This window comes from Varanus komodoensis, unplaced genomic scaffold, assembly GCF_004798865.1.
Source record: "Varanus komodoensis strain SLA01 unplaced genomic scaffold, ASM479886v1 scaffold12, whole genome shotgun sequence".
NCBI lineage: Eukaryota > Metazoa > Chordata > Lepidosauria > Squamata > Varanidae > Varanus > Varanus komodoensis.
Window position 1 is genome coordinate 7,798,192 of NW_025335349.1, and position 13,016 is coordinate 7,811,207.

Genomic DNA, 13,016 nt, shown 5'->3' on the forward strand with positions numbered 1-13,016 from the left:
TTCTTAATCTCTTCTGCCTCTGTTAGGTCCCTGCCATTTTGGTCCTTTATCATGCCCATCTTTGCATGAAATGTTCCCTTCATATCCAATTTTCATGAAGAGATCTCTGGTCCTCCCTGTTCTATTGTTATCTTCTATTTCTTTGCACTGTTCATTAAAGAAGGCATTCTCATCTCTTCTAGCTATTCTCTGGAATTCTGCATTCAATTGGATATATCTTTCTCTTTCTCCCTTGCATTTCACTTCCCTTCTTTCCTCAGCTATTTGTAAAGCTTCCTCAGACAGCCATTTCGCTTTCTTGTATTTCTTTTTCTTTGGGATAGTTTTAGTTGCTGCCTCTTGTACAATGTTGCGAACCTCCATCCATAGTTCTTCAGGCACTCTGTCTATCAGATCCAATTCCTTAGATCTATTTGTCACCTCTACTGTATATTCATCAGGGATATGATTTAGGTCATACCTGAGTGGCCTAGTGCTCTTCCCTACTTTCTTCAATTTAAGCCTAAAGTTTGCAACGAGAAGCTCATGATCTGAGCCACAGTCAACTCCTGGTCTAGTTTTTACTGACTGTATAGAGCTTCTCCATCTTTGGCTGCAGAGCACATAGTCAATCTGATTTCTGTGTTGACCGTCTAGTGATGTCCATATGTAGAGTCATCTCTTGGGTTGTTGGAAAAGAGTGTTTGCTATGACCATCATAATCCCTTGACAAAATTCTACCAGCCTGTGCCCTGCTTCATTTTGTACTCCAAGACCAAACTTGCCTGTTATTCTGGTTATCTTTTGGCTTCCTACTTTAGCATTCCAATCCCCCATGATGATACGGACATCATTTTTGGGTGTTAATTCTAGAAGGTGTTGTAGGCCTTCATAGAACCGGTCAACTTCAGCCTCTTCAGCACCAGTGGTTGGGACATAGACTTGGACTATTGTGATGTTGAATGGTTTTCCTTGGATTCGAACTGAGATCATTCCATCATTTTGGAGATTGTATCCCAGTCCTGCTTTTCCTACTCTTTTATTGACTATGAAGGCTACTCCATTTCTTCTGAGGGATTCTTGCCCACAGTAGTATACCTGATGGTCATCTGAATTAAATTCACCCATTCCTGTCCATTTTAGTTCACTGATTCCTAAGATGTTGATGTTCAGTCTTGTCATCTCTTGTTTGACCACGTCCAGCATGCCTTGATTCATGGATCTTACATTCCAGGTTCCTATGGAGTATAGATCTTTGCAGCATCAGATTCACCTTTCACCACCAGATACATCAGCAACTGAGTGTCCTTTCGGCTTTGACCCAGTCACTTCATTCTTTCTGGCGCTACTAGAACTAGCCCTCTGCTCTTCCCCAGTAGCATATTGGACACCTTCCAACCTGAGGGGCTTATCTTCCGGTATCATATCTTTTTGCCTTTTGGTACTGTCCTTGGGGTTGTCATGGCAAAGATACTGGAGTGGGTTTCATGGTACTGGATACTGGACAAAACTCCAGTGGATCACGTTTTGTCAGAGCTCTCTGCTATGACCTGTCCATCTTGGATGACCCTGCATGGCATAGCTCATAGCTTTATTGAGCTATGCAAGCCTCTTCGCCATGACAAGGCAGTGATCCATGAAGGAGATCCAAGATGTAGAGTTCCGTAATTCGAAGGTAGTGGCTGAGTGGTGTCATGAGCTAGGGTTCTTTCCTTCACACATTCAGAGCCACATACCTTTCTTGAAAAATGTTCTTTATTAACCAAAGCATTTTCCAGACATACAACCATCCCAAATGAATCTCTAAGCATGCACAGAGCAGTTCTTTGAACCCAGTGTATTAATTATCTCCAGGAACTCTTCTCATGAACATACCTGGCCCCCATCCCTTCAGGAAGGGCCTTCTGAAAACAAGCATGCCTCCTCTCTGCCCACCAGTCCTCTAATTGGACCACCCTCCTCTGCTGACAATGCATCATTGGGTCAAGAGGCATATCCGCCTAGTCTGTGTCTGAGAAACTCCCCTGCTGCCAATTATATATCTTGGTTATTCCCAGAGGCTACCTGCCCACCTTGGGAGTCTTATCTCTGAGATAAGCTACTCTACGTCTCTCAGCTCAATGTCTGGGAATGGCCACATTCCCAGGCCCCCTCCCACACCTTTCCTCCTCCTCCTGATTATTTTGGAGACCAGCCAGCAACCCTTGAGAATGTGCATCCAAAACAGCCATTTTTCTCATTCCTAACAAGTAGGACCACTGGCCAAGGAGCAGGAAAGAGGTCATCATGCTGCACTTACCAGACCATAGAGAGACAATGAAAGAGAGATTGCTACTTGCATGGGAAGGAAGGAAAGTAGGCAACAGAGAAACAAAAGATCTAACAGATCTAACCTGGAAAGTAAAGCCAGCAGATGAAACCCACCACAGTTCTGGAAGTTTCCAGAAATTCCTGAGACAAAAGTCTGCCCAGACTGCCCAAAAGGTTTCCTTAAGTCAAACTACCAGGCTGCGATATGAATAAGGAGCAGCATGAAGGCTGAAATGCTAGAATATTCAAGGCACAGATGTTACAGCCAAGGGACTAAAGTCTTACAGGGGCCATACATATATGTCTGCCTGCCTGCTGCTTCCCCAGGACTGGATGCTATGGCAGCAACATGGAGCCCTACCTAGAATCCAGGGCTACAGGCAAGGAACTGGGGCAGCATGGGCAACATAATGGGCAGGCTGCTATAACATGCTAAACCCCTTTGGAATTTTAACCATACACAGTGGTTAGAATTCCCCTGTGCCAGGCAGATAATTGGTGCAGGAGGGTGGGGTGCCTTTTGCTCCCCCTCTTCCTTATCCTTCACTACCATAATCCATCTGCAGTATTCCAGAGGACACCGAGAGTGTGCTGCGATGATGCTTAGCCATTTAGCACTGGCTGCAGTTGGACTTCTATTGTTGTTGTTTTTAACCCAGTGATCTCAACAGGGACCTAGAGGCATGTACTAGGCAGGCTGGGCATCTGCTGCCAAAATTCAGAAGCCACTCACCCCACTATCAACCCCACCTCTGGCTGAAGGGAAGCATTCCTTCCTCTCCTTTGCACAGGGCTAACCAGTCAAAGAATGATAGCTAACTGCTTGCAAAGACCCAGGGGACTGCGCTTCAAGGAAACATCTGATACTGACAACTCATCAGAGTTTTTAAAACGTTAAAAAATGTGGATGATCATGGGCAGCACCACACAAGGTACCGCAGTGCATCTTTGGGTGACACCTTCCCAGATGCTCCAAAACAGAAACTCAGAACCTGCCTTTAGTGGTGACTCTTGTGATCTTAAAAACGTTGCTTTAAAGTCAAGCCACAGGCAGCATTAAATGGCTCAGCCCAGCTACAGGAAGTCTTCCCAAGCTGTCCATGGGGTGGGTGAAAAAGGCAGCCACCTGACAGCCCCTTAGCTAGAATGCAAAGCCTTTCTGGCACTTGGAAAAGACTCTCTAGCTTGACTAGTTGGTGCAGCTTATAAAACATGCCTAGGGAAGCTGGCTGGTTTCAGATGACACTATAAGCAGCTGTGGCTTATCATGTAGTACAAACTGAGTCAAAGAGTCCAGGAAATGAAAGGGAGAAGTTACAAACAAACATTGTCTCATCACACACAGAATCTACAGAAAGAGAGCAGATGCGTTCTTACTCTTCACTACATAAATGCTGTGTTCTCTGCCATCAATCTCTCTGCTAGGTAGGGAGAGGCAAGCTTAGGGAGCAAGTCATGATACCTGCTGCTGTAAACTGTTTGAGCTACAAGCAGGTGGCAGAGGAAGTTCTATCAGGGTTCATTTTGAAGGATGACCAATTGCTATATTCTGGATTATTTCAGTGGCATTTTGGTAGTGAGTGTACCATACGGCAATGTGAAGTTTTGGAGGTGGACCATTATGGCCCAAGTCCACAATTCCATACATTAAACCACACATTTGCTTGTCTTTATCGAATTTTGTCTGCAGTGCCCTGCAACCAAGCCCACAACCAGCCTTCCCCTTCAACTACTGCTGCTGCCCAGTAGCTTCATTTCAAGAGTTTCTCTGTTCCCATCACCATTAGAAATACCCATTCTCTTCTTCTGGTGGGACCAGAACCCCTGAGGAGTTTTGTGCATCTTAGTCTCATGTCTCAGATTTGACCATTCTGCCTTGGGTGACCCTACCAGGAGACCTGCTGTAAGAGAGTCTGGCCTTTTGGTGACCTTGCTCTTGGCTTCTCTGACACACTCCCCTCTCACCACATTAAGGTGTGCATCCAACAGTGAGATAACAAATTTATCCACCTGTAAAAAGACTCTAAGGAACAACTAGATTATGCAGCTAATGTATGAATATATTTAACATGTCTAGCCATGGAGGAGCTAGATAATGGTATGTGGGAAGAGATTAATTTTATTCCCTATAGAGCTATTAGAAATCACACATACACCAACTACTATTTACTCTAGAAGGGAAGCTCTTATTAATGCCAGCAGCTGCTTCCTTCATGGAACAAGCAGCCATTTTAAAGGAGAGGTTTTTATCTAGGCAAGAAGGAAGAGAAGGATTAATCCCATGGACCAGAGTCTTAATCCTGATTCCCCTGTGTTTGTAATAATAACTGTATTATTTTATTTAATGCTATTATTGACATTTTTATTGTAATGGCTGCCCAGAGAGCATGATGCTAACAGGCAGCTTTTATACAAATTTAATAATTTAAAAGTGAAAGGAGGGAGTGCAACATGAAGTGCAATTGCTTACTTAACATGCCATCTGATAGTTGATCCTGATAGCTGAGAATTCTGGAGCTTGATTAGAAGCAAGCAGAGAATGCTGGAAGAGACTGTGGTCAAACACGCAAGGAAGGAGAAGTGCTGTAACTGACCCAAAGTATTTGGAGTAGGAAGGGCATACAGAAATAATCAGCTAGATGGATGAATAGAGACAATGGCTCCTGCTTCCAGTGTTTGTTTGCAGTTACCTCTGGCATTCTCTACTCGGGAGATCCAAAGTTCTCAACAATCAGAATCATAACACCCTGGCTTCCACCTGTACTATTTTTGGCAGGCAGTTTACCTGTAACTGTTGCTTTTTGAGTATTCATAAGTACATTCACACATGCAGGCTCTGCATCTTCATGGAACCTGTTGTTGGGAAGCTTTCACAGCTGAAAGAGGTTTGACAGGAACCACTCCTCCACCCTTGGTGTCTAGTATATTAGGAAGAGTTCTGTCCATTCCCTTAATTTACTTGAGACCAGTGCTATGGCCTTGGAATAGAGGGAGTATATGGAAGACCAGCTTCAACTTTGGTTGAAACCAAACCCTGCATAAGAGATAAACATGTTAGTATATGACGCCAAAGAGGGGAAGGTGGGTAGGTTGTGTGAATACATAGATGACAGCTTGAAGAATGACAGTTACAGGTAAGCAACCTGCCTTTCTTCTTTGTGGTCTCTGTGCAGCACATGTATGTGCAGTTAGCTAGTTTAGTTTTCCAGAGGTGGGTTGCTGCCTTTATCAGAAAACTGAGAAGAGGACTTTTTGGACTCCTGAAGGCACAATTTGCTTTGGCACAGACATTGAACCTGTGATTCTTCACAAAAGCTGATAGGGTAGACAGGGTGGGTTCTCTACAGAGGTCTAGTGAAGGAATTCCAGTATGGTGAGCTGTGGAAGTTGCCATCACCCAAGTGACCCTTCAGTGGTCCTGAGGTCTGTAGACTGGCAAATTCAAAAGCTAGGGAGATTGTCCATACCACCCAGACTGCTAGCTTTTAGGAAGACACAGTCCTTTGTTCTTGCTGCAGTAGTGAATAAAAAATTTATGAGAATGGCAAAATAATTCCGTTCTGGATCAGTTGAACACCAGGATATGTAAAGTCGATGCTATTGAATTCAATGGGGATGCAAAAAGGGCTGGAAAAACAATATCCTGGTTGATATGTATTTATAACTTTTTTAGACTGTCCCTTACCAAAATCTCAGGACAGTTTAACAATAAGACAAAAAATCACAGTATCCTAATCCATTTCTGACAATAAACCCATATTAAAATAACAGTCAGACCTTAAAATATTGAAAAAATAAAAAGGTTTTAGCTTGGCGCCAAAAAGAATGAAGCGACCACGCCAGGCAAACTTCTCTGGGGAGTGTATTCCACAGTCAGGGCACCACTACAGAGAAGACCCTTCTCCAGGTAACCACCTCCTAATCTCCTTCAAGGAGGGTTCCCAGCAAAGGACCTCTACCCCAGATCTTAAGGGGTGGGAAGGCACATATGGAAGGAGATACTCCTTCAGGTAACCAGGTCCTAAGTCATTTAGGGCTTTATAGGTCATCACCAACATCTTAAATTGGGCTCAGACATCAACTGGTAGCCAGTGTAGGTGGTAAAGGACCAGCGTTATATGATATGAAAAAATAGTAGACAGCACCATCTTATCTCTGTGGATAACTTCTCTGCGGTGGCGCCCCACCTATGGAATGCGCTCCCCAGAGAGGTCCGCCTGGCACCGTCGTTATTTGTTTTTCGGTACCAGGCTAAGACCTTTTTATTTAAAACTTATTTTAAGTGTTAATTTATTATGTAGGATTTAAAAAACATTTAAGCCGAGATGCTTAAAACCCGATGGGTTTTAATATTTTTAGTGTATAATTTTTGTATAATTTTGTATGTTTTTGTTTTTGTTGTGAGCCGCCCCGAAGCTTTGTTGCAATGGGGGTGGCATAGAAATGTTTTAAATAATAAATAAATAAATAATACCTAGGTATGAAAGATCTACCCTTCCCTGAGAGTGTGTATCTCACTGGAACAGTGGACTGAAGTAATCGCCACCAGGAAAGTAAAGTTCCATGAAAGCAGATGTTGTTGGATTGTTGCCATGGGTTTGAGCAGTTTCTTTGTAAGGCCTTGTAGGACAACAGAAAGATTCCAGCTAGAGATTAAAGAATGAATTGGTGCGGCAATGCTCTTGAGTGCCTGGAGAAATTGCTGAGGTAAAGGGTGAAAGAACACTACTGAATCCTGTTCTGGCATGTGGAAGGGTGAAATTCCTGCCTGGCAAACACAGAAGACATATTAGTCCACATTGAAACAGAAAGGAAGAGGAAGATAAATTCGGTTTATCGTGCATCAATACAGACTGAAGCCTTCTTGTAATGCAAATGAGGAGAAAGCCTTTCATTTCACATTGTACAATTTCTTAGTAAAAGGCTTCAGTGTCACCTCCAGTATGTGCAGTCCTTTGGGAAGGCCAGTAAGCCCCACATCTAAAGAAGGAACCTCTATGACATGAGATGCAAGGTGTGTATTTGTGGGTGCAATACCATCTCCTGATCTTGAGAAATTATGATGGGACTGAAGAATGTTTTGATAGGACAGCCTTGGCAGTTGGGTGAACCATGACTGTCTGGGCCACACGGTGTTATGATGATACAATTTCATTTCAACAAACTTTCACTAGCACTTTTCTGATCAGTGAAAAAGTAGGAAATGAGTAAAACATCTCACAGAGAGTCCCTGCCCATTCCCACCTGACAGCAGAAATTGGAGCTTACTGCATTGTCCCAGGTGACAAAAAGATCAACTGGAGTTGTTCCCCACTCTGACAAGATCTTCCTCAGCGTGTTGATGTTGAGTTGCCACTTGTGGGACTTGAGAGTCATGCAGCTCAGCATGTCAGTCAAGGTATCATCTACACTGGGAACATGGATCACAATAAGGGTGATGACCTGATGACGCACGAGTCCCAGATGCTGATGGCTATATGGGCCAGAGGAAAAATGGGTGCTTCCTTACTTGTTAAGGCAGAAAACTACAGTGCTGTTGTCTGAGGTGACCTGAATATGTCAAGCAGAGAGGAACATTTGCAAAGGCCAGTTCTTCTGTGTAGGCCATATGCTGGTTCTTTCCTTCTGATACCAAGTCTGCCATGACAATTTCTTGCTTCAGTACCTTGGGTTGGATTTGAGCACTGTCAGCACCGATGGGGCTTGCCAAGCCAGCTCAGAATAGTAAGTCTTTTAGTGTGGCTTCTGGCCATTCAATTTAATAACCTCTGTGAGTTTCACCACTTCAGCCCTCTTTGCCAGCTGCCTGGCCTTGGACACTTTCTGTGAACATCCAGGTGTCAACAGCATGGTTAGACCCATGGTCAGAGCCACAATCAAGTCAGACACAGAGGTGAGGCTTGAACCTTCAAGATAGATGAGTGCTCCTTCTCTCTTTGCTTGAAAGAGTCTACTATCTGCAGTGTCTTACTCCACAACTCCACTCTTAGGTGGTCTGCCCTGTTTTTCTTCAGGTCTGTTTTGTGAATACCTGGCAATGAGAGCAGGATTCAAAGAAGTGCCCCTCTTCTAGACAGAAAAGGCAGAGCAAGTGGTTGCTCCCACAGCAAACACACTTTCTAAGGGGCATCTTCAATGCCATATAGGATAGAAAGAAAAAGAAATTTCAGGAAGAGGATTTTGGAAAGATGCTTTGGGTAAAAGATGCAGAAGCAAAAATAGGGAATTCCAAGAAGTAAAATGAAAGGTGGTGGTGGTATCATCATCATCATCATGGAAGGATAGTTAGCTAAAGGGGAAAAAACAAGGAAAAGAGATTGGTGTATCAAGGGGAAAAAGTAAGAAGCCGCTAGGAACAGAGTAACAAGTTATAAGAGAAAATGATGTGAATTGCAAGAGGAGAGAGAATTTCCTGATGCATTGCAATGGTGGTCAAAGAAGAACTGAGGGAATAGGCAGGAACTCCTCCTAGTTTACTGAATTCCAAAGGTTCTTGCCAAAACTCTCAGCTGTGAAACGTCCTGGCAATAGGCTCCACATAGGCACAGAGCCCATATGTGTGATACACAAAGACCACAAGAATGACATGATTATGTTGGGCTTTTAGTATTAATAATTCTTCTATGCCTTAGCCCCTTTCCTTGTGTGCATGAGGATAGGATTTAGTCTTCTCTAATTGCAATTAAATTATAGTAATTGAAGTAAAATTGTTTCCATTCTTAGATGTGATATCATACACAATTTCATCTTTTCCATTTCAATAAAATTTAGCTCTCATGAATTAATACTTGGAATAATAACATAACTGCTTGTAGGGATATAACATTTGTTTTGAATGATCTTTCATTAATATGGGAAGAAGTGTCAAAAACAATCAAATGTGCATATACTTTGTTTTTACTTCCAAGAAAAGCAATCTTAGTATGCAAGCAAAATGTTATACAAAAGGGTTGGTCATAGTGGCTACGTAAGAAAATGTTCCCAGAAACAGCAGTATCACTTTGTACAGCCCAGTTTATTGTCTGGAAGCCCTCTTTCTCTCAATCATCTTAGGACTTTATGAAAATATCATACTTCTTAGCAGCCTAGTGTTTTTCTCCTGGTTCCCCATCTGCAACCTAATTTTTTAAACTTTTTGTTGGATGAAGAGATCTGGAAGTCTTTCAAGTTTGTACATTGCCTATAATATTTGCACTGACCTAAAAGTTGCTATGAAAAAGATGAGTTTTGAAATATATACACATGTTTATTTTATTATGGGACTAGTATGCTACAGTATGGTGGCATTACAATGATTATTAAATATAGTTGGAATGAATGTTAACTACTTCTCCAATTACTTTTTTGTGAATTTACATAATCAGTAGAAGTCACTGCAAAGTAAATAGAGTGAAATGCACCTACTGCTTCAAAGCAAGGCTTTCAAGACAAATTCTAAAAGGTCAAGCAAATATCCTGAATGAAGTACCCTAAAAATGATTTTGAAAAGTGACAAACAGTAAAGTGTTAGAGTCTATCTCAAACTTGTTTCAACAAACATATCCTTTTTGTGGTTAAGAAAGGAAACTAAATTAAGAAAATTCTGGAAAGAGATACTCTCTTGACCCAATGTTTCTAACAGTTTGATTATTTTATTCCAGTTTTTAAGATTATTTTAGATATTCTCCAGCATGTGCTTGATTTGCTGCTTTTGGTTTCCTATATCTTGCCTGAGCTATGCTTGTATTTGGAGTAAGTTGTACAAAGTTGCATGTACAAAGTTTTTATTATCTAGTAAATTCATAACAGTGTTTCATAATTTCGTGTTATTTCATATAATCAAACAGAGAAACATGTCCTTTCTAGATCACAGCTGTTAGCCTTCTAGACATGGAAAACATTTTAAAAGTTTTCTAGCACCTGTAGAACACACCTTTTCATTTAAAATGTTTCTTGTGTTAAGCTGCAAGGACCATGACATAAGCTGTACCAACAGGCAGTTAATCTTTGTCACATGTACCTTAATGGCCCCAGAGGATTTGCTTCTACAGGAAATACAATGTCCGCATCTCAGGAAGTATTACGTTGGGTCAAGTTTTAGAGATTCTTATTTTATTTATGTTTCTATTAATATCCTGCCTTTTTCCTCAAAGGGCTCAAGGCAGCTTACATCATTCTCCTCCTCCATCTTATCCCCACAACAACAACCCTGTGAGGTAGGTTGGGCTGAGAGTCTGTGACTGGCCCAAAGTCACCCAGTTGGCTCCATGGCCGAGCGGGGATTAGAACCCAGATCATCTGAGTCCCAGTCCCATGCTCTTAACCACTACACCACGGTGGCTCTCAGATTCTTCCACTTGTAGCACAAATAACATATTTTTGTCTAACTCTCTGTAACATGATTGTCCATTTAGGATTTTTTCTCAGTGCAGGGACAGAACATAATCTATAAATCCTCAAACAATACCTTATTTTCTCTAGTATGGGTCTGACCTCTGTATCTCTTTGGTAGAATACTGACTGTGGCTGCAACCATAAACACATTTACGAGACCAGAAGTACTATTTAACAGGGAACCATATATAGACATGCTTAGGACTGCACTATGCAAACATTACTACTGTTCAGTTGAGTGCAAATTATATACCTCTATTAAAGAATTAATGAATGACAGAAAGCATGACAAGTTGAACAATGGTTCAATAAATACTCTAAACCTATGTTAAATAACCTGCATGTGAAAGTGAACATGGGAGAATCATCAAAAATAAGCAGCCTGCACTTTTGATGCTTTTCTTTAGACATGAAATTTCAAATGATGTGGAACCTTTGATCAACTAAAAATTGAATGGTTTTCCAATCCATTATTGGATTCAGCAGCTAATCAGTTACAAACATGTCACTCTATGTAATGTCTCATTTCTTTGAATTATTCATCCCTCTGGTAATGCTTACTGAATATTCTGTTGTTTTAAGGTTCATTTAGATTCTTTTTGTATGTCCGTGTCTTGCCCAAATGAGTGTTGTAAGTAACAAGGAATTTGAAATGTAATGTTTGCAAATATCTTATGTGGAGTGTTGAAAAATGTCATGTTTTGGAAACATGCATGAATAACATTAATCTTGCCTGTTTAACTCTAACAAACAGCATGCAACACTAATAGCACTTGGAAAAATATAATCCCTGTACAGATTATTAGGAATGCAATGACCTATGCTGTGCAACTTGAAAACATAGTTACAATTGTCTAAAGTTTGAAAATAGAAGCTTTGCTAGGACTAGCTTCCATAATTTTTTTAAATTTAATTTTGCCTCACTTTAGTAATGTGTTGTTTACATGACTGAAACTATGTTACAGTTAACTAGAGAGAAAATGACAGTAGGAATTGCACATGAACTTTTGTTCCTTATGTGAAGGAAAAATATATTTGGTTCTGTAAAGGCAAGGTTTGAGTGTCAAGTGCTACAGTGACAGCACAGGTTATTCTAGGAGCCAAGAGAAGAAAGGCTGCATATCTTTCTTCTTCTGAGACTTCTCTACAAGCCTGGAGTGTGTACATGAAGATCCACATATTGGTCTTATTACTCCTATCTGGTTATTTGTTCCAGGTACAGGGATTCCAGTGCAGGCATGAAACACCTCCTTCCTGAACAACCTCCCCATTCATTTCAGTAGATGGAACTGAAATTTTCTACACAAATAGTTCTTTAAAATAAATGGAGAGACCCCTCCACATAGGTAGTAGAGTCATATGCACATCTGAGTGCACACTCTTTTGTGGATTGGGGGATATATTTACATCTATGCAGCATGATGCAAAAATTACTGTGGGTTGGAATGAAACAAGTATGAAGTAAAATACATTTTCTGCTTTCACAGTCAAAAGCTGAGCTTTAAAGAACGGGTACGGATGGCTAGTCCAAGAGGACAGAGTATCAAGAACAGACAAGCTTCAGTTGGAGACAGAAGATCACCAAGTACTGATATTACTGCAGAGGGCAGCCCAACAAAAGTGCAAAAGAGCTGGAGTTTCAATGACCGAACACGCTTCCGACCTTCCCTTCGTTTGAAGAGTTCCCAGCCTAAGCCAGTTCCAGATAGTAAGATTTTTAAAATGTCAGCTGTCATATTCATTGTAATTATCCAGTTTACAACCAGAAAAAATACGGTAGGGTTCCTTCATTGGGAAACCCACATATATTTAGGAAATGCTGTTCTGGAATGCTAACATGCCTTTTGAAACCAGGCTGCTCCCACTGCTACTTTTAAGAAAATGGGCATGGAACTGTGACTTCACATGTAATGCAGTCCTGCAATTATCAGAGCACTTACACTCAATACAACCATGCCTGGTAATTAACTGGTGGATGCCAAACTCTGCCTCACCCTCTTGACAAATGGAAAACACTTTGATGTGTACACATGGGGGAATAGAACTTCCTTCCAGTGATAACCTCTTGTGTTTCATGGAGTGTTCTACAATTCCAGTAGTATGTCAGGGTAATTAATGAACAAAGTCCAGGAAACTATTAAAGACAAGCAGACTTCCTTCAGGAAAAAATTTTTTGCCCAAATGAAGTAAATGAAAAGAGGAAACCCTCTGTCAAAAGAAGTGTCAGCAGATAGTATGAAATATGAAAAAAGAATGTGTGCATATTGCCAAAAATATTATGATCAACAATACCGCATCAGATTGGACCTTAAGATTCCTGGTTACTTCTGCAGACTGAAGGACCAGTTTCCTCA

At 41.2% G+C, this 13,016-nt stretch overlaps 1 protein-coding gene across 5 annotated transcripts in view; it reads left to right on the forward strand.

Moving 5' to 3' along the window:
* Positions 1-13,016, forward strand: part of KCNQ5 (potassium voltage-gated channel subfamily Q member 5) — a 370,992-nt gene that overhangs the window by 343,340 nt on the left and 14,636 nt on the right. For 4 of the 5 annotated variants that reach the window (XM_044422148.1, XM_044422150.1, XM_044422149.1 and 1 more), the window contains one exon: positions 12,150-12,370. The exons of the other annotated variant lie outside the window; for it this stretch is intronic. In XM_044422148.1, the coding sequence (XP_044278083.1) occupies positions 12,150-12,370 (221 nt within the window). The remainder of the gene's footprint in view (positions 1-12,149; positions 12,371-13,016) is intronic. 5 annotated transcript variants of the gene reach the window in all.